Raw genomic sequence first — 22,880 nt, forward strand, 5'->3', positions numbered from 1 at the left:
TACTAAAAAACACACAAAACTAGCTGGGCGTGGTGGCGGGCAGCTGTAGTCCCAGCTACTCGGGAGGCTGAGGCAGGAGAATGGCATGAACCCGGGAGGCGGAGCTTGCAGCGAGCTGAGATCCGGCCACTGCACTCCAGCCTGGGCGACAGAGCAAGACTCCGTCTCAAAAAAAAAAAAAAAAAAAAGCCTCTATAAATGCAGTGTTGTTTACAACACTGAAAAATCAGAATTAACCTAAATGACTAATAATAAGAGATTGATTAAAGTATGGCACATCTATACAATAGATGTAGTCATTAAAACTGAGATTTTACAATAACCACAAACATTTAGAGAGCCAGAAACCAGGCTCTGAGCTTAGTGCTTTACATTAATTATGGAATCCACACAAGGACCCAATGGAGGTGGGTACTTTTAAAATTCCATCAGGCAGGGCACAGTGGCTTATGCCTGTGATCCCGGCAGTTTGGGGAGCTGAGGCAGGAGGATCACTTGAGCCCAGGAGTTCGAGACCAGCTAGGACAACATAGGGAGACCTCATCTCTATAAAAAAAAAAAAAAAAAAATTAGCTGGGCATGTTGCCACATGCCTGTAGTCTCAGTCTCCAAGCTGAGGTGGGAGGATCAGTTGAGCCCAGGAGGTCAAGGCTGCAGTGAACAGTTCATGCTAGTGCACTCCGGCCTGGGCAAGACTGTCTCAAAAACTAAACTAAATTAAATTAAATTAATAAAATAAAATAAAATTCCATTATACATATAAGGAAACAGGCTTAGAGAAGCTAGATAACTTGCTCAGTTTCATAAAGTTATTACGTGGAAATCATACTTCAAACCCAGATCTGTCTGTTTTACAGTCAAGCTCTTAAACACTTACTATCCTATCATCTAAAAATTAGTTAAGGACATAGAAAAGATATGAGATAAAAACAAAGCAAGTTGCAAAACATTACGTACAGTATTAACTTATTTGGATTTTTTTAAAAACCACTTCACTGAGATGTAATTCATATTACCATAAAATTCACACTTTCAAAGTATGCAATTTTCTGGAAAAAATCTGATTTTTAATATAGAGTTGTGCAACCATCACCACTATCTAATTCTAGAACATTTTCATTACCCCCAAAAGACACTCCATATGCATTAGTAGTCACTTCCCATTGCTCCCTTCCTCTAGCCTCTGACAACCCTTAATCTACTTTCTGTCTATGGATTTGCCTATTTTAGACATTTTGTACAAATGAGATCATACAATCTGTGGCCTTTTCTGTCTGGCTTCTTTCACTTGGTATGTTTTCAGAGTTCATCCATGTTGTACCACATGTAGGTACTTTATTCCCTTTATTGCTCAATAATATTTCCAATGTATGGATACACCAAATTTAGGTCACCCACTTATCAGCTGATAAACATTTGGGTAATAATAGCCTCATATGATGACACTATTATGACTAATGCTACTATGAACTTTTTTTTTTTTTTTTTTTGAGATGGAGTTTCCCTCTTGTTGCCTAGGCTGGAGTGCAACGGTGCAATCTTGGCTCACTGCAACCTCCACCTGCCGGGTTCAAGTGATTCTCCTGCCTCAGCCTCCCAAGTAGCTGGGATTACGGGCATGCACCACCACACCTGGCTAATTTTGTATTTTTGGTAGAGACGGGGTTTCACCAGGTTGATCAGGCTGGTCTCAGTCAAACTCCTGACCTCAAGTGATCCACCTGTCTTGGCCTCCCAAAGTGCTGGGATTACAGGTGTGAGCCACTGCGCCTGGCCTGCTATGAACATTTGCATACAAGTTTTTGTGTAGACATATGTTTTCATGTCTCTTGAGCATGTATCTAGAAGTGGGCTTGCTAGGTCATATAAGAACTGTTTAACATTTTGAGGAACTGCCAGACTGTTTTCAAAAGTGCCTGCACCATTTTACATTCCCAATAGTAATGTATGAAAGTTCTCATTTCTCCACATCCTTAACACTTGTTACTTATTTTAACTACTCCAGTGGATGTGAAATAGTATCTCATTGTGGTTCCATTGGGTTTTCTAATATATAGCTATATATGCATGGGCATGTGTACACAGAAGAATGCTCTGAAGAACATATGTGGAAGATTGTTGCTATACCCATTAGAATGGACACTCCAGGAAGGCAGAAATCTTGGTCTGTTTTGTTCACTGAGGTATTTCTAGTGCCAAAACAGTACCTGACATAGTAGGCCCTTGAGAAATACCAATGGATACTAATGTATTTTCTAATTTTTCCATGATAAAACTTCTTTTCAAAAAATTTCAAGTTATTTTCAAATTTAGAAATACATAAAAATAAAATGTATCTATCTTGACTACCAATTGAAAACAGAGTATTTTGAAATACGGAAATTCTCTGGGTATTAAGTGGAAAAATCAAACTTACTCAACTTCCTGAGGCCTTCTCTCAAATGTTTAAACCATCTGCATACAAAGAAATGTTAATGACAGACTTTTTTTCCATTGTGAATATACGATTAGTGAAGAACCTTTAGTGTATGATCAGTACTTCCCAAGCTCCAACTTCTCTCTTTCTGGTCTATCTCTAGACTAGGGCCAGCTGCCAAACAGGACCTATCAGGTTGGCCTTCAGCTCTACCCCCAGGAAGAAAGATGCCTCTTTATAAAAGTCTAATAAACACACAGATTTATAAAGCTTATCTTTAAGGAAAACAGTTTGGATCACATTTATTTATTTGTTTATTTCAAATCTCACTCCAGAGCACTGCACACCATTCTTCAAAGCCAGTCAGCTGGACAAAAAGAGTGTGGGAAAGCTAGTAACTGAAAACAGGAAGACAATTTGCTCAGCAGAGAGAGGCAATACATCCATTACCTGTTTCACTTGTAGTCCATGACTCCAGATCCTTTCCAGGAGATCACAAAGGCTGGCAATCAGGGTGTTCTCTTCCACCCCTGTGATGTTCACCTCCCCATGCCCTAGCTCCACAGCTTCTCGGCCCATCTTTTCCACCAGCATCCTTTTGGTCTACAAGGAAGCAGTCAACAGGATTAAATAACCACAGTGAGGAGGATCACATACAACCGGAGAGGGTTCTGACAGCCTGCACAGTACATCTGTTGGGCTGGGAAGGACAGGATGAATTAACCCCAAGGACACAGAATATATTTATACCCATATAGGTCAGGTTACAAGGGAGTGCATGCTTTAAAAATTTAGTTAAGAAAAGCTGGGCCTGGTGGCTCACGCCTGTAATCCCAGCACTTTGGGAGGCCAAGGCGGGTGGATCACGAGGTCAGGAGATTGAGACTATCCTGGCTAACACAGTGAAACCCTGTCTCTACCAAAAATACAAAAAAATTAACTGGGCATGGTAGCAGGTGCCTGTGGTCCCAGCTACTCAGGAGGCTGAAGCAGGAGAATGGCATCAACCAAGGAGGTGGAGCTTGCAGCAAGCCGAGAACGCACCACTACACTCCAGCCTGGGCGACAGAGCGAGACTCTGTCTCAAAAAAAAAATTTAGTTAAGAAAAGGATAAGAACACAGCAATCTTTATGACTCCTGGCCAGTGATTTCATCACTCTGTATTCAGTTTTTGCATTTATGAAAGAAATAAATACACCCTTCAGTCATGCTCACCGCTGACATTCTCTGATTCCCACTGCTTAAATGACCCTACTAAACAAACCTTCGAGCATACATACAACTTAGAAATATACCTGAAATAACTGTCAAGGGGACAAAAATTGAGGAGGTAATTTATTTTACATAAAAATTTTCAACTGCTTATTGTAAGATCATAACCAAGAAAACACACACTGCATAATGATAATCACAGTTTTGTTTTTTTTTTTTTTTTTTTGAGACGGAGTCTCGCTCTGTCGCCCAGGTTGGAGTGCAGTGGCCGGATCTCAGCTCACTGCAAGCTCCGCCTCCCAGGTTCATGCCGTTCTCCTGCCTCAGCCTCCAGAGTAGCTGGGACTACAGGTGCCCGCCACCATGCCCGGCTAGTTTTTTTTTGTATTTTTTTTTAGTAGAAACGGGGTTTCACTGGGTTAGCCAGGATGGTCTCGATCTCCTGACCTCGTGATCCGCCCATCTCGGCCTCCCAAAGTGCTGGGATTACAGGCTTGAGCCACCGCGCCCGGCCTACAGTTTTTATTAAGTACTGTGTCAGGCATTGTACTTAGCATTTCATTATCTCATTTAAGCCTCCTAACAATCTATGAGGTAACTATTATTATCATCCTCAATTCACCAATAAGGAAATTGAGAAATACAGTAATCAATATACTAAATTTAAACATAGTATAAAACAATACAGTATATTTATACTCTATTTAAGTATAGTATAATTCTCTTAAGTAACTTGCCCAAAATCTATACTTAATATAGCACTATATTAAATTATATATATATAAAATATATATACATAAAATATATATAAAAATATATATATATAACTTGCCCAAATGAAACAGCAAAGTAGCAATAGATCTGGCCTTTGAACCCATATCTGCCTGAACTTTGAGTCCAAGTTCAAAAGTAAGATTTAACTATGGTATAAATTTGTGATATATAAAAATCTAAGAAAAGGAAAACAAATCACCCTAATCCTACCTTTCAGAAGCAGCAACTCTTAATATTTTGGCATATTTCTTTCCACTGTTACTGTTTTTCACCTTTTTATTGTGAAATATATTATTTATATATATATATGCTATTACATGATTATGACCAGCACCAGGCCAGTATTTTCTTTCTCTTTTTTTTTTTTGAGACGGAGTTTCACTCTTGTTGCCCAGGCTGGAGCGCAACGGCGTGATCTCAGCTCACCGCAACCTCTGCCTCCCCAGTTCAAGTAATTCTCCTGCCTCAGCCTCCCGAGTAGCTGGGATTACAGGCATGCACTACCACGCCCGGCTAATTTTGTATTTTTAGTAGAGATGGGGTTTCTCCATGTTAGTCAAGCTGGTCTCAAACTTCCGACCTCAGGTGATCTGCCCACCTCGGCCTCCCAAAGTGCTGGGATTACAGGCATGAGCCACTGCGCCCACCCAGTATTTATAAATACTGTCTGTTTATACCTTTGAAGCACCCCACGTACCCTCTTCCATTCACCTTCCCACTCTAGAAGCAACCACTTACACAATGAAACTACAGAAAAGCAAGAAAATTATTACCTATATTTTAAACCCTAAAATATATGGTTTGGTTTGCCTGTGTCTTTTTTTTTTTTAAAGACAGGGTCTCTCTTTATTGCCTAGACTGGAGTGCAGTGGCTCGATCATGGTTCACATAGCCTCAACCTCCCAGACTCAACTGATCCTCCCACCTCAGCCCCCGCAGTAGCTGGGACTATCGGCGTGCATGTTTCTTTTGAGATTTTTTTTTTTTTTCCCCCTTTAAGAGACTGGGTCTTAGTATGTTGCCCTGGCTGGGCCTGAACTCCCAGGCTCAAGCAACCTGCCCACCTCAGCCTCCCAAGTAGCTGGGATTACAGGTGTGTGCCGATACTCCTGGCTTGTGATTTGCTTTTCCACTCATGTTTATATTTGTGAAATTCATCCACACTGATGTGTATAATTGTTATCCATTTCCATTGTTGTATAGCATTCCACCATATGAATATACCGCAATATATTTATTAATTCTCTTACTGATTGGCTTTTGGGTTGTTTCCAGTTTGGGGCTATTAAAAGAATGCTGCTGTAAACTTCGTGTACATACCTCTTGGGACATGCTCCAAAAGTTTCTCTAGGGAATAACCTAGGAGAAGAATTACTAAACAATACTATGCTGTTTTCCAAAATCATCATACCAATTTATACTTCCAACAGCCTGTTGCCCCATGTGCAAGCCAGTAGTTTGTGATGTTATATTGATTACTATATTTCTTCAATTCTAGATGTACATTTGCCCACATATTAACATGTCTAAAATTGGTATGTATTTCAGTCATCATTGGCTAGGAATAGGAAGTTGTCACAGCCAGGTCATGCATCTCATGACTTAAGAATTTTGACAGTCCAGGCCAGTTGAGATAGCTCAAACCTGTAATTCCAGCACTTTGGGAGGCCGAGGCGGACACATCACCTGAGGTCAGGAGTTCGATACCAGCATGGTCAATATAATGAAACTGTGTCTCTATTAAAAATACAAAAATTAGCCAAGTGTGGTGATGCACTCCTGTAATCCCAGCCACTTGGGAGGCTGAGGCAAGAGAATTGCTTAAACCTGGGAGGCGGAGGTTGCAGTGAGGCGAGATTGCGTCACTGCACTCCAGCCTGGGTGACACAACGAGACTCCATCTCAAAAAAAAGAATGACAGTCCAGTGGCTTAGAAAAAAAAACGTAGAAATGCAGCATCACCAGTGTTCTTCACAGCAGAAAGGCAGAAGAGACAAAATTGTATGGAAAAACATCACAGATATTACTCAGAGTAAACTGACAGAAGTTTTACACACACACACACACACACACACACAGGCCACAATGCCTGGCCAGAGTTTTTTTTAACCTGAATTTAAATATCAGTACTGATACACTAACCAGCCTTTTTTTTTTTTTTTTTTTTTTTTTTTTTGAGAGAAGGTCTCACTCTGCAGCCTTGACTTCCAGGGCTCAAATGATCCTCCTACCTCAGCCACCAAAGTAGCTGGGACTAAAGGTGCACACTACCACGCCTAATTTTTTTTTTTTTTTTTTGTAGAGATGGGGTTTTGCCACGTTGCTTAGCCTGGTCTCAAACTTCTGGGCTCGAGTGATTCACCCACCTCAATCTCCCAAAGTGCTGGGATTACAGGCATGAGCCACTGTGCCCTGCCAATCGAGCTTTAAACACTAATAATTTCTTCTGCAGGAGATAGCATATTTTATTTCCTCCTATAAACAAACATCACTTCGGCCGGGCGCGGTGGCTCAAGCCTGTAATCCCAGCACTTTGGGAGGCCGAGACGGGCGGATCACGAGGTCAGGAGATCGAGACCATCCTGGCTAACACAGTGAAACCCCGTCTCTACTAAAAAAATACAAAAAACTAGCCAGACGAGGTGGTGGGCGCCTGTAGTCCCAGCTACTCGGGAGGCTGAGGCAGGAGAATGGCGTGAACCCGGGAGACGGAGTTTTGCAGTGAGCCAAGATCCTGACAGCCACTGCACTCCAGCCTGGGCGACAGAGCGAGACTCTGCCTCAAAAAAAAAAAAAAAAAAAAAAAAGAAAAAAACAAACATCACTTCAAATGGGCACCACTGAGAACGGAAAGTGCAGGAAACTATTTTTATTCCATTGATAAATAAATAGGATGTAGTGGAAACTGAGTTAGTTGAACTGCCCTAAAATTATGGTATGCTGACTTGGTTGAAAGATTCTTTTTATTAAAAAAGACATATACATTCATAACTAAAACATTAAAAATTAAGAATGGGCCGGGCGCGGTGGCTCAAGCCTGTAATCCCAGCACTTTGGGAGGCCGAGACGGGCGGATCACGAGGTCAGGAGATCGAGACCATCCTGGCTAACACGGTGAAACCCCGTCTCTACTAAAAATACAAAAACTAGCCGGGCGAAGTGGCGGGCGCCTGTAGTCCCAGCTACTCGGGAGGCTGAGGCAGGAGAATGGCGTAAACTCGGGAGGCGGAGCTTGCAGTGAGCTGAGATCTGGCCACTGCACTCCAGTCCGGGCGACAGAGCGAGACTCCGCCTCAAAAAAAAAAAAAAAAAAAAAAAATTAAGAATGAATGTCTTTGTAGAACAGAGAAAAAAAACATCCAAACAATCTAAGCTTAAACTGAATGACACATTTCAGCCTGGCACATAGTAGGTACTCAGCAAATTTATGTTTCTAGATAAAAGATATCATTACTATCAGATTAAAATAAAGGGGCAAAAACATTTGCATATATGTAAGACTAATCTGTTGAAGTAAGTCAGAGTGAAGACTAGTCTGATTTAAAGTACTGTAAAATGTTGAAAATTTAAAACTATGCCTGGAACCCCAGCTACTCGGGAAGCTGAGGTAGGAGGATCACTTAAGCCCAGGAGTTCAAGACGAGCCTGGGCAATATAGTGAGATCCTGTCTTAAAAATAAGTTTTTTATTAAATTAAAAACTACATCTCTCTGTTATTTTTTTTGTTTTGTTTTGAGATGGAGTCTTGCCCTGTCGCCCAGGCTGGAGTGCAATGGCGCGATCTCGTCTCACTGTAACCTCCGCCTCCCCAGTTCAAGCAATTCTCCTGCCTCAGTCTCTCAAGTAGCTGGGATTACAGGCGCACGCCACCACGCCTGGCTAATCTTTAGTAGAGACAGGGTTTCACCATGTTGGCCAGGCTGGTCTCGAACTCCTGACCTCGTGATCTGCCCGCCTCAGTCTCCCAAAGTGCTGGGATTACAGGCGTGAGCCACTGCGCCTGGCTTGTTGTTCATTTTTATGGAATATACATTAGGTTTATATCAAGCAAAGCATGCATGCTCTCAATTAATGGTATATTTTATTTAAAACAAATATACCTAATTTCAAATTAACAGGATCTTAAAATTAGTACTGTCTCATTATATCAATGATTTTTTTTTAAGACAGAGTCTTGCTCCGTTGCCTAGGCAAGAGTGCAGTGGTGCAACCATAGCTCACTGTAGCCTTGACTTCCCAGGTTCAAGCAATCCTCCCACTTCAACCTCCCAAGTATCTGGGACTACAGCTGTGTGCCACCATGCCCATCTTAATACTTTTGTAAAGACAGGGTCTCACTACATTCTCCAAGTTGGTCTTGAACACCTGGGCTCAAACAATTCTCCTGCCATGGTCTCCCGAAGTGTTGGGATTATAGGCATGAGCCATCATGCCCAGCCAACAGTATTTTTAAAATCCAGAGGGAGTGGTCGGAGCCAATTCTTGGTCTTACTTTGGCTGCTAACAGAAATAGCACACATACAGAGATGTCCACAGCTTACCTTATTGCGGCATTCCTTCAGCAGACCCTCTACAAACTTCCAGTTGGTCTGGGCAATCACTGACGGAGAGAGGTTGGACAGTTTGGGCTGGCGAATAGTGCTGCCCATAGTCCTGGCTTCCTGGATGTACTTCTATATCAAACAGAAAAATAAAGACCCCTTGTGTCCAAGTACATAAACCAAAGGTCACCAGTACTGATGGGTGCCTGAAGAGGGCATTATTTTCTCACATTTTCTTTTTTTTTGTTTTTGAGACGAATCTTGCTCTGTTGCCAGGCTGGCGTGCAGTGCCGCAATCTCGGCTCACTGCAACTTCCACCTCCCAGGCTCAAGCAATCCTCCTGCCTCAGCCTCCTGAATGGCTGGGACTATAGACGCGTGCCACCACACCTGGCTACTTTTTTGTATTTTAGTAGAGAAGGGGTTTCACCATGTTGGCCAGGATGGTCTTTATCTCCTGACCTGGTGATCCATCTGCCTCAGTCTCCCAAAGTACTGGATTACAGGCATGAGCCACCATGCCCAGCTTACTTTCTTGCACCTTCTTAGCTGCCTCTTTCTAGGCTCAGATAGTTAGGAATAGAAAAATTTTAATTTAATTCTTGTATTAAAGGGAAAAACAGATGATTTCTATTTTAGCAAATGTAAAGCACTCCCTGAATAGTATAATTATCTTTGATTTAAAGATACAAGAGTCAGGCAGGGCGCAGTGGCTCATGCCTGTAATCCCAGTACTTTGGGAGGCTGAGGTGGGCAGATCACAAGGTCAGGAGTTCAAGACCAGCCTGGCCAACATAGTGAAACTCCATCTTTACTAAAAATACAAAAATTAGCCAGGCGTGGTGGTGCATGCCTGTAATCCCAGCTACTCGGGAGGCTGAGGCAGGAGAATCGCTTGAACTCAGGAGGTGGAGGTTGTGGTGAGCTGAGATCGCGCCACTGCACTCCAGACTGGGCAACAGAGTGAGACTCCATTGCCAAAAAAAAAAAAAAAAAGGTACAAGAGTCAAAAAATACATGACTACAGCAAATCTCAAATCTCTGAGAAACATTGAGAAAATAAGTTCCCCCACCAAGCTGAGAGGACTTTAACTCCTCTGCCCATATCAAAGATATCTACCCTTTCTATCATTAAGTATAAAATTAAGGCCTGGAAAATAAGATTGCACACTCAAAACAACAACTGCAATTATTCTGTATAATGTGCCGGTTATTCTTCTTCATATGTTTAACACAGAACCCACATCAATGCAGTAAAATGCACTCTGATATCCTCTCAGTAGGTTCATGACCAACATTTTTACCCTAAACTTCTCCTTTCCCCCATATTTATTCCAGTGGCATAACTCTGTCCATTCTATCTTATGGCCCCTTAATCTGTCTCTACTAACAACCCACCAAGGTTAGGGTCCAATTACTATTCTTGGACTGCTGTTACCTGTTTCCTAACTTGCTAGCTATCTCCATACCACCCTCCTCCAAAATATTCTGCCCACAGCCTCCTTTACACATTTACACACCAAACTTTAGATCCTGCCATGTCCTCTACTTGAAATGCTCTTCTTATAGCTCCAGGGAGATGAAAAAGAAAAAAAAAAAAAAAAGAAAAACAGCCAGGAGCAGTGGCTCACGCCTGTAATCCCAGCACTTTGCTGAGATCGCTTCACTGCACTCCAGCCTGGGTGATAAGAGTGAGACTCTGTCTCAAACAAAAAAAGAATTTTAAAAAATTAACTTTTTTCCTATACACATATGTGCGCGTGAGCGCACACACACACACACACACACAAAACACCGATTTTTAAAGGATTTCTCCCAAGTTTCAGACTCCTAACTTCTGAGGTTCCTATCAGACTCCCCAGGGAGCATAATGCATGAGTAATTACAACATGGTTAGTAGCTAGCTGGAATTTGTAAAACATCCTACATTCTGATTTGTGATAACCCAGGCCCACCATCAGATATCAGGAACTAGACCTATTATTAACCCTTCTTTATGGGGTGAGGTCAATGCTGAGACATTTGAATCAGACTAGAGAACAGGAAATGAGAAAGAGAAGGAGTGCATAGCATGATAGCAAGGTCATCCTTGTCATTCTTAAGGTATCTTACCTCCCTCTGGTCATTGTCTAAACGCAGGTGTTCTGTGTGCTGCTTCTGCCGATCTTTCCGCCTCCACTGGGCAGGGGCATTCCTTTTCGTCCACCTAACACATCAGAATCAAAGCAGGCAATTAATAACGTCTCACTTAAAAAGCAATGTCAAGGCCGGGCATGGTGGCTCAAGCCTGTAATCCCAGCACTTTGGGAGGCCGCGATGGGCGGATCACAAGGTCAGGAGATCAAGACCATCCTGGCTAACACGGTGAAACCCCATCTCTACTAAAAAATACAAAAAACTAGCCAGGTGAGGTGACGGGCGCCTGTAGTCCCAGCTACTCGGGAGGCTGAGGCAGGAGAATGGCGTAAACCCAGGAGGCAGAGCTTGCAGTGAGCTGAGATCTAGCCACTGGACTCCAGCCTGGGCAACAGAGCCAGACTCCGTCTCAAAAAAAAAAGAAAAAAAAAAGCAATGTCAACTAACAGGAGAAAACATGAATGACTAAGAGCCAATGTTGGACATAGGAAATGACCAAGAAGTCACCAGAGACAGCTCAGAGACCTTGAGGAAGAGCAGATTAAAGATGAGTGACTGGACATGAGAGAGATACCTCCTCAGGGAACATGTCTCTCTTGAAACATCTAGAAACACTTGACATATAGATCTAAAACTATATTCACTTAACTCTATCTGGGCTTTGATACAGTCATCTTCAAAAGTAACTACTGAGTAATTCTGCTAACTTATCTACTTTTCATTTCAGGCTCTGATTATTTCAACTGCCATTTAATAAATACAATGCTAGCTTGCTGTTGAATGGGATCCAGGCATGAGATGATTTTAACCCATTTGCAGCTTTTTGCAGGTCCTGGACATATGGAGCTATACCAATCTGCATAGTGGAGGCAGAACTGAAAGACATTCTGTCACATACTTTCTTGTTCAAACAAGCGAACAACCTAGATAGTCTGGGTCTTCTCTATATCTACTTTACAAAATTACAAGGTCCTCTGGGGATAACAGCTCTAGCCCAGATACTAGATGACCCTATTATGGCTAGGGAGTTGGATCAGTGAATCCCTGGGGTTGACTCACTTGTTGCTGGCTGGCCCAGTGGAAAGTACATCAGACTGCAGCTTAGGGAAGAAGCCCGGCTCATATTTCCCTTGTCCAATCTTCATGTCAAGTAAATGTGGGTGAATTGCAGTATGGTCAATTTTTGCCAGACGTAGCTCAATTGCTTTCTCTGGATGAGAATACAAACACATACACACATAAATACACACACAAATCAAGTCAAAAATTTTTTTAAAACCTAGCTACTCTTCCATTTCCAGCCAAGATGGAGTAAAAGGGAATGATTTTCCTGCAAATAGGAAAAAACCCATGCAAAATATATAAAATGATAAATTTCAAAACACTGGACATCAGGCAATGAAGAACAGGAACCCTGAGAAACAGGTAACAAATGAGGTAACCCCTAGAACTATCCCAGCTAACTGCTTAGAGACAGCTTCCAGGCTGTGGCTCAGGAAGGGAGGTCTAGGCAGAGACTGGTGGACTCCCTGAGTTAAGGAGACCAAGGTGGCTAGAGTTCATATGAATGGTACCAGAGAAGAGACAGAATCCAGGGGATCTGCAGGGTATTCAGCAGGGTAATGGGTCAGTTCACGCAAGTGAAGAAACTACTCAAGGCTGGAGAAAGAATCACTGGAAAGAATTAGGAGAAACAATACAAAATGCTCACACAGGGCTGGGAATAATGCCTGTTCCCACCTGCCAGACTAGAAAACCTAACCACTCATGGGGCACTGAGTAAAGTACTCAGAGGGCCGTGCCTCGGTAGTGGAGAATTAATCACAGCCTAAAGGATTCTCTGGTCCTGCCAGAGGAAAACACAAAGGAAAAAGGAAAACACAAAGAAATGGAATTATTTCTAAGTAACTTAACTACATCCCAGAACAAAGATTGAGAATATTTATAGGAATATAGAAGTATCCAGGACTCAAATAGTAAAATTCACAGTGTCTGGCATCTAATCAAAGATTACCAGGGCCTGGTAGCTTACACCTGTAATCCCAGCACTTTGGGAGGCCAAAGTGAGGGTATCATTTAAGGCCAGGACTTCAAGACCAGCCTGGGCAACACAGTGAGACCTCATCTCGTAAAAAAAAAAAAAAAAAAAAAAAAAAAAAAAAAATGAGCCAGACATGGTGGCATACACCTTTATTCCTAGCTATTCAGGAGGCTGAGGCCAGAAGATCACTTGAGCCCAGGAGTTTAAGGTTACGGTGAGCTATAATTGCACTACTGCACTCCAGCCTGGGCAACAAAGCAGAACCTCTTAAAAACAAACAAACAAACAACAACAACAACAGCAAATCAGAAACATAGAACTCACACGTCTGAAGATGAAAGCTGTGGAGATGAAAAATACACAGGCTGGGTTAAAAGCACACTCAACAATGCAGGAGAAAAACTAAGTGAGCTTGAAGCCATAGCAACAGAAATTATCCCAAAGAAGTCACAGAGAGAGAGAAAAAGCTGTTGCCATTAAAAGAGTATCAGCGGTGCTGGGATAATTTTACGCAATCCCAGATATTACACATACGTGTAACCGCAGTCCCTAAGGTAGGGATGGGGACAATAGAAAAATTACTAGAAGAAATACTGGCCAGAATTTTTGCAAATTTGATGTAAACAAAAAAAATCCACAGATCTAAAAAGCACAATGAACCGCAAGAACAAGAATCATGAAGGAAACTACACCAAGTCACATCATAATCAAATTGCTCAAAATCAGTGATAAAAAGAAAATCTTAAAATCTGCTAGAGAAAGTAGACCTTTTGCATATAGAGAAGATCAAAATTAAGGATGACAGCAGATTTCTTATCAGAAAACAATGGAAGTATGATATGGCTTGGCTCTGTGTCTGTACCCAAATCTCACCTTGAATTGTGATAATCCCCATGTGTGGTGGGAGGGACCCAGTGTGAGGTAATTGAATCACAGAGGCGGTTTCCCTGATGCTATTCTCGCAATAGTGAGTGAGTTCTCACAAGATCTGATGGTTTTATAAGCATCTGGCATTTGCCTTCCTGGCACTCATTCTTTCTCCTGCTATGCTGTGAAGAGGTGCCTTCCACCATGCTTGTAAGTTTCTTGAGGCATTGCCAGCCATGTGGAACTGAGTCAATTAAACCTCTTTCCTTCATAAATTACCCACTCTTGGGTATTTCTTCGTAGCAGCATGAGAATAAACTAATTACAAAGTGAGAAGACAGAGGAGCAACATCTTTTTTTTTTTTTTTTTGATACAGGGTCTCATTCTGTCACCCAGGCTAGAGTACAGTGGTGCGATCTTGGCTCACTACGACCTCTACCTTCTGAGTTCAAGTGATTCTTGTGCCTCAGCCTCCTGAGTAGCTTGGACTACAGGCACATACTATCATGCCTGGCTAATTGTGTGTGTGTGTGTGTGCGTATGTTTAATAGCAACAGGGTTTCACCATGTTGGCCAGGGTGGTCTCAAACTCCTGACCTCAAGTGATCCACCTACCTGGGCCTCCCAAAGTGTTGGGATTACAGGCGTGAGCCACCGCACCTGGCCTGGAGCAACACCTTTAGAGTACTGAAAGGAAAAAACTATTAACCTATACTCAGGGAAAATACCTTTCAAAGACAAAAGAATTACAAAAGCTGAAAGAATTCATCACCAGCAGATCTACACTACAAGAAACGTTAAAGGAAGTCCTTCTGGCAGTAAGAAAATAATATCAGACGGAAGTATGGATCTACAGAAAAGAAAGAAGAGCACCCGAAATGCTAACTACACAGTTAAAGTATTAGATTTTGTACTTATTATTTAAATCTCTTTAATAGGCAATTGACTGTTTAAACAAAAATGACCATGTAGTGTGAGGTTTATGACATATGTAAAAGTAAAATAAATGACAATACCACGTAGGCTAGGAAGAGAGAAACGGAAATAGAGTTTTGTGAAGTTCCTTTCTGTTGTTGTTTAGAGACAGGGTCTCATCATGTGACCCAAGTTGGACTCAAACTCCTGGGCTCAGGCAATCCTCCCCCTTCAGCCTCCCAAACAGCGGGACTACAGGAGAACATGACTGTGCCTGGCAGTTCTGTACAGTTCTTATACTATGTGGAAAGTGATATATCACCTAAAAGTAGACTGTGATAAGTTAAATGTGTACTATAAATCCTAAAGCAACAGCTAAAATAACACAAGTTATAGTTAGTAAACCAATAAAACAGATAAAATGAAATCATAAAAAAATGGAAAATATTCAATTAGTACACAAGAGGGCAGAAAAAGAAGGAAAGGGAACAAAGAACAGATGGGACAAATAAAAAACAAACAGCAAAATTACAGGCTTAAACCCAGAAATATCAATAATCACATTAAATGTACATGGTTTAAAGACCTCAGTTAAAAATCTGAAACTGTCAAATTGGATAAAAATGCAAAACCCAATTACATGCTGCCTACAATAAATACCCTTTAAATATAAAAACAGAAATAGATTAAAAGTAAAATAATGAAAAAGACATACCATGTTAGCACTAGTCAAAAGAAAGCTAGAGTAGTTATTAATATCCAACAAAATAGATTTCACAGTAAAGAATATTACTCTGAATAAAGAAGGCTATTTCTTTTTTTTTTTTTTTTTTTTTTTTTTAATAAAAATTAGCCAGGCATGGTGGCACACATCTATTGTGCTAGCTACTCGGGAAGCTAAGACGAGAGGATCCCTTCAGCCCACTACTTCAAAGTTACAGAAAACCATGACCACACCACTGCACTCTAGCCTGAGCAACAGAGTGAGACCCCATCACCATTTAAAAAAAAAAAAAGGAAAAAATATAATTCACCATATTAACAAACTAAAGCTAAAAACCATATAATTACCTCAATAGATACAGAAAAAGTATTTGACAAAATTCAACATCCACCTCAGATAAAAACTCTGAACAAGCTAGTAAGATCCTTAACTGATAAAGGTTATCTATGAAAAACTTACAGGTAACATCATTCTTATGGTAAATGCTTTTCCCCTAAAGTCAGGAATAAGATGCCCACTCTCACTACTTCTATCTGACTTTGTACTAGAGGTTCTAGCCAGTGTAATACAGCAAAAAAAAAAAAAAAAAAAGAAAGAAAGAAAACGAAAAGAAATAAAAGGCATCCAGGGTGGTGGAAAGGAAAAGTAAAACTATCATTATTCACAGGTGATGTGACTGTCTATGTGGAAAATCTGATGGATGTACAAAAAAGCTATTAAAAGTAAGTTTAGTATGCTTGCAGGACACAATATAAATATACAAAATTATGCTATTATAGTTATATATACTAGCAATGAACAATCAGAAATTAAAATTAAGAAAGCAATACAATAGTACCAAATTTATATAACACAAAACAATTTAAAATAACACCAAAAAATATGAACTACTTAGAGAAAAATCTGATAAGACATACAAAACCCGTACCCTGAAAAGTACATAATGCTGTTGAGAAAAATTAAAGATGACCTGAATAAATGGAAAGATATGCCATGTTAATGGATTAGAAGACTTGGTACTGTTAGGATGTCAAATATCCATCAAAATCTCAGAAGGCGTCTTTGCAGAAGTCGGCAAGTTGACTCTAAATATGTATGGAAATACGAAGAACCCAGAATAGCCAAAACAACTTTGAAAAGAAGAACAAAGTTAGAAGATTAACACTACTTGATTTCAAGATTTAATATAAGCTACAGTAATCATTTAATGTAAGCTCCAGTAATCAAGACAGTGTGGTATTGGTATAAATGTAGACCAACAGATCAATGAAACAGAACAGAAAATCCAGAAGTAGACTAACACATATACAGACTAACAATATTTTGACAAAAGCATAAAGGCAATTCATTAGAGAAAGGATGGTCTGATAGATGAATATCTATATGAAAAACAAAAATGGACCCATAACTTACACTACTTATAAAATTAACTTGAAATGGACCAGAGACCTAAATGTAAAACCTAAAACTATAAAACTCTATAAAACTTCTACAGGGAAATATAGGGGAAAATCTCTATGTGACCTTGGTAAGGGAAAAATGTCTTAGATACAATAAAAGCATAATCCGACTGATAAATTAGGCCTCATCAAAATAAAAGACTTTGTTCTCAAAAAGACATTGTTAAGAGAAATTAGGCACACACAAATCAAAATCATATCTCCCTTACATTTTCTAGTCTTCTCTCTTTACCTGTCAGCCCCTGTTCCAGGACCCTCCTTAAGATGACAGTCCTTTTGGCAAAGGTTCGAGGACAAGTTGTCCATGCAATTAGACTACTTTAACTCAGTTAGGACATAGGATCCTGAACTAGAAAATACAAGACTTTGAACTAGAAAATGCAAGACTTTGTCTAAACTGTCAGCAGTTACATCTTCAAAGCCTAGAAACAAGCCTGGCATATTCATTCATTTGGCAAATATTTCTTGAAGACTTGCCATACGTTCGGCGTCTGGTAGGTAGCTACAAAATGCGGCAAATGAATGATCAAAATATACAAAAATGCCTTAACAAGGACACTGAACATCCTGCAGGAAGTGAATACAGCACTTAATCTAATGCTTCAAGCTGAAACCATTCTCTAGCTAAACTGATGTAGATGAGTCCTCTAAACAAAAGGACATGTTCAATCATTTGTGTAGATTACAGCATCCCTACGTGCTGGGTAAAATGCTAGAAGAATGGGGGTAAGAAAATGAGTAAATACAGTCTCTGCCCTTAAGTTGTTCCCTAATAATGATAGCTATAAAAATTAGAGATCGAGTAAAAGCACGCACAAAGCACCACAGAAACACAGAGGAAGAATCAACTGACTCAGTCTGGGAGCATCAGAGAAGGCTTCATAGAGAAGGAAACATATCTGCTAGGTTTTTGTGGCAAATACCATCAACTGCTTACTCATAATTCATTCACCCCTTCTTTCTTGCTTATAGACCTTCATACTGTTCAGGGTAACATTACACCCAGTTCAATGTTCACTTTCACAGCTTCCCATGCACTTGAGGGTGATCATATAACATGATTTTGGCCTATGAGACAATGAAAGTTGTTAGAAATTTCTGGGAAAGCTTTTGCTTTCTGATAAAAGTGGGAAAATAGGCCAGGCACAGTGACTCACGCCTATAATCCTAGCACTTTGGAATGCAGAGTGCTTGAGCCCAAGAGTTCGAGGCCAGCCTGGGCAACATGGTGAGACTCCGTCTCTACAAAATATAAAAAATTAGCTGGGTATGGTGGTATGTGCCTGCAGTCCTAGCTACTCGGGAGGCTGAGGTGAGAGAATTGCTTGAGCCTGGGAAGTCAAGGCTGTGGTGAGCCATAATCGCACCACTACCCTCCAGTCTAAGCAACTGAGTGAGACTGACCCTGTCTCAAAAAAAGAAAAAAAAAGGTGGAATGGCGAATATAGCTGACATCAACCTTCCCCTCTTCTTGCCTCGAATGTGAATATGAAAAGCTTCTGGGGCTGGGTGTGGTGGTTCATGCGTGTAATGCCAACACTTTGAGAGGCCAAGACGGGAGGATCACTTGAGCGCAAAAGTTCAAGACCAGATGGAGCATAGCAAAACCCTGTCTCTACAAAAAAAAAATTTTTTTTAATTAGCCAGGCATGGGAGCACATGCCTGTAGTCCTAGTTGCTTGGGAGGCTGAGGCAAGAGAATCACTTGAGCCAAAGAGTTCAAAGTTGCAGTGAGCTATGTTCACACCACTGCATTTTAGCCTGGGTGACAGAGAGAGACCCTGTCACACACACACAGAAAAAAGGGCAGAAAAGAAAGAGCTTTTGTAACCATGAGGCTTTCATTGACATCCTTTTAAAAAAAAAAAAAAAATGAGGCAACAGTATGACCATAAAAGCCAACAAGGATTCACTGAATAAAAAGACAGAATCTCAGTTCTTGATTACATTGTTGAGCAGCTGAGCCAACACCAGCAACCACCAATTCTGTACTTCTTGCTAATATAAGAAAAATAACCCCCTATTTGTTTAACCCACTGCTGATTAGGGTCTCTATTACATACAATGAGATCCATTCCTAACTAACAGTGTTAAAGGATGAGAAGAAGATAACCAGGCAAAAAAAAAAAAACAACAACGAAGAAGATTGCAGGCAATGGGAACCACATATGCAAAGGCAGAAACAGAGAAAGAGGCTGGCATATTTAGGAAAAGGGACATGTTAATGACATAATCCAAGAGGCTAGAATGTACAGTTCCAAGGAGGCCTTACCTGCTTCATCCACAGTGGTACACTTCTGGTACATGGATGTACGGAGAGTAGGTGTCCGAACATTCAACAGCCTGATCTTGTCAACTCGGGAATCAAATACCCGGAGCACAGGGTCTTTATCATCATCATCATGACACATTATTTTGTTGTCAATGAAAGATGCAAACATCTGGGTCTCCAGGAATCTTGAGAGGAAGGGCAAGTAGGGCTCAGGCTGATCTGACAGAAAAGATGCCTGGTGGGACCAAAAAGAAGCAGAACAGTGAAAAGGGTAATGTCAATGTGCCTGAGGAATCCAGTAGGTTAATTATTCTCTGGAGCTGCTTAGGTCTTTAAGAAAAACAAGCTGCAAAATCTCTACATTTAAAAAACAAAACAAAACAAAACAAAAACACTCATGTAAGTTCAGGTATCTTGAAACTTTTGACACTGGAACGAACTCACTTGGGTAACCTACTGAGTCAACCAATCTTCCCAGAATCCTGATGTTCACTCTACATGTATATCTTTGTCTTAAGAGATCCCTTTGGCTGAAGGTAAATCATCTGATAATAATAATCAGCACATCTATTCATAAGCAACAAGACCTATTTTATCAACATCAAAAAGACCATAAACTTGTTTCCAGCGTATAATAATCTTCCATTACTACTTCAAGTAATTTTCCACTACTTCTTCAAGACATAACTGTCAAGTTCTCATTCCTCACCACCTCCCAAGCAGGATTACACTCACTTTATCAAAGTTTTGCATCTGCTCCCTGTTGGTAAACCAGGATTCCTTATCCTGGCTGGGTTGGATGACAAACACCTCATAATCTGCAAACATCTGAGTGAAACGATTTGCAAAAACTTCCCGGATCTGAATGTTTAGCTGGTAAATCCTGAGTTCTTCTTCATCACACTGAACTTTGAGATCCTTATTGCTGCTGGGGTCTTCACGCACTTCCAACTAAAGAAAAAGAAAAAGCAACTGAGAACACACACACTTTTTCCTTTTAACCCAAGGAATACAATTCCTGATTTTTTTATCTGATTTTTTTCCAGTGCTCATTTACTTAGTAGCAAATCATGAGAACAAAAGAGGAAAAACTGGAAAAACTAAATAAATAAAAGGAAAGGGACTCAGACATGAAGGAGAGAAAAATCAAAGCGTTTCACTTAAAGATATCCAACAACTCAGTGAAAGTGAAGATAAGATCTTTATGGGCAGAGAAAGATTCTGCCATGAATGAAAAGGTGCTAATTATCTCAAAGGTCAGGGAGAAAGGAAGGAATATGGGAGGTCAATTTAACAAAGCAACGAGGTTAAATTCTGGCTCTCTTCATTTTTTATTTTTTCCCTTATATCACTTTACTTCTTTCTGCAAAAAAAAACCTATCTTTTTTGTTTTGTTTTTGTTTTTTTTTTTGTTTTGTTTTGAGACAGAGTTTCGCTCTTGTTGCCCAGGCTGGAGTGCAATGGCACCATCTCAGCTCACCGCAACCTCCGCCTCCCGGGTTCAAGTGATTATCCTACCTCACCCTCCCCAGTAGCTGGGATTACAGGCATGCACCACCACGCCCGGCTAATTTTATATTTTTAGTAGAGATATGGTGTGTCCATGTTGGTAGATTGGTCTTGAACTCCCAACCTCAAGTGATCCTCCCCCTTTAGCCTCCCAGAGTGCTGGGATTACAGGAGTGAGCCACCACATCCAGCCCAGAAAACCTTTCTAATCTCACCAAATATTTCTCTGTTCCTCTTTAACTGCCCACGATTTTTGAAACATATCTACTCTACCAGGCAGAAAAAAATCTACTCTACTAAAGCAGAAAAAATGAAATATGTCACTGAAACACAGCCCAACAAGATTATTACATTGGTCCATTGGTTTATAAGTAACTTACAAAAGTAATTTAACAGTGAGAATTCAAGACGACCAGATTCTAGACTCAGCTCAGCTACATACTAGGCATTTAATCTTAGGCAAAACACTTAGGCTCTCTAAGCCTTGGTTTCTTTGGCTATAAAACAGTTAATACTTGTTCTGTCTGCCTTAGGTTGCTGTGAAACTCAAAGGGCAATGGATCTAAAAGAGATCTGGGCCTGGCACAGTGGCTCACACTTATAATCCCACCACTTGGGGAGGCCAAGGCTGGAGGACTGCTTGAGCCCAGAAGTTTGAGACTAGCTGAGCATCATAGTGAGACCCTGTCTCTACAAAAAAAAAAAAAAAAAAAAATTAATTGTGTGTGGTGGCATGAACCTGTGGTCCCAGCTACTTGAGAGGCTGAGGCAGGAGGATCACCTGAGCCCAGGAGATTGAGGCTGCAGTGAGCCGTGACCGTGCCACCACACTCCAGCCCGAGCGACAGAGTAAGAACCTCTCTCAAAAAATAAAAGAGGTCTGAACATTAAGATTACTATCATGCTCTCTCCAATCACTCTGCTGTAGTGTTCACACAGAATGATGGCAGACTCTCCCGGATGTTCAAAGGAGAAGCTACCCAGATTTAGATTAAAGTAGCATTTACTAGGATAACATCTGCCAGATGGAATTCAGAGTCCCCCATACAGAACATTCGTTCACTGCTCACAAATATGACTTGTCCAGAACTGGGTGCTTTCTCATCCCACACTTTACTTCACCAGGATAGCACCCTAGCACAGATCACACGTGTCACAGACTCATATACACATCTTACCTTTTCCAGGCTCACCCCAGTCCTCTTGACCAAGGCTTGCAGCCGGGCAATAGTTTCATTCTCCTTAAGAAGCTCGTAGGAATGCAAAGGGGAGCCAGCAATGTTCCCATTCCTCTTGTCTGAGACAAGCTCAGAGGCCCGAAGCCTCTTCAACTTGGAGGCACTCTCACTGCAATGAAGATTCCCTTCAGGGGGAATTCCAAATGCCATGAGAATCTCAGAGACTTCCTGGACAAACTCCAATTTGTTGGGAAACTGTGGCAAGTCCTCTGGCAACTCAATGAAGTGGTTGTCGATGTCCACAAAGCAGAGGTTAGCCTGGAAGTCAAAACAGGATGAGGAGTATGAATAACTCCAGAGCATTATGGGAAGAAGTTTTAGAAAGGTTAGTGAACAAGAGGGCAAAGACAAAGCACCTGAAATGGCTATATTTGAGATATGGTGTAACGAAGATAGGGCTCAGAAATAATACAGACTTGAGTTCCAATCTTACCCTGCCACATTCTGGTTGTGTGACCTTAGGAAAATTACTTAACCTTTCTGATTCTATTTCCTTAGCTGTAAAACGGAGATAAAGAGATAAACAATTTATGTTAGAGTGGTGAAGATTTTACAACATCATAGATGTTTAGCACCAAACACATTTTATAATATCATAGATGTTTAGCATCAAACACAAAAGTCTCACACATGATAAACACTCATTGCAGGTACAGTGGCTCAAATCTGCAATGCCAACACTCTGGGAGGCTGAGACGGGTGGATCACTTGAACCCAGACTGTTGCCCAGTTGTTGTTCTCCATGTTGCCCAGACTTGTCATGGCAACATGGG

The 22,880-nt window shown here is 40.9% G+C and overlaps 1 protein-coding gene across 5 annotated transcripts in view; it reads right to left on the minus strand.

Annotated features, from left to right (window-relative positions):
• Positions 1-22,880, minus strand: part of DENND5A (DENN domain containing 5A) — a 125,917-nt gene that overhangs the window by 20,055 nt on the left and 82,982 nt on the right. For all 5 annotated transcript variants that reach the window (XR_004053563.1, XM_010384836.2, XM_030917677.1 and 2 more), the window contains 7 exons: positions 22,048-22,365; positions 20,096-20,311; positions 19,361-19,595; positions 12,140-12,290; positions 11,057-11,150; positions 8,945-9,076; positions 2,867-3,019 (listed from right to left, as the gene is read on the minus strand). Coding sequence is in view for 4 of the 5 variants with exons in the window: in XM_010384836.2 (XP_010383138.2) it covers positions 2,867-3,019; positions 8,945-9,076; positions 11,057-11,150; positions 12,140-12,290; positions 19,361-19,595; positions 20,096-20,311; positions 22,048-22,365 (1,299 nt within the window). In the remaining variant the exon portion in view is untranslated. The remainder of the gene's footprint in view (positions 1-2,866; positions 3,020-8,944; positions 9,077-11,056; positions 11,151-12,139; positions 12,291-19,360; positions 19,596-20,095; positions 20,312-22,047; positions 22,366-22,880) is intronic.

Source organism: Rhinopithecus roxellana, chromosome 15 (genome assembly GCF_007565055.1).
Source record: "Rhinopithecus roxellana isolate Shanxi Qingling chromosome 15, ASM756505v1, whole genome shotgun sequence".
In the NCBI taxonomy this organism is placed as follows: domain Eukaryota; kingdom Metazoa; phylum Chordata; class Mammalia; order Primates; family Cercopithecidae; genus Rhinopithecus; species Rhinopithecus roxellana.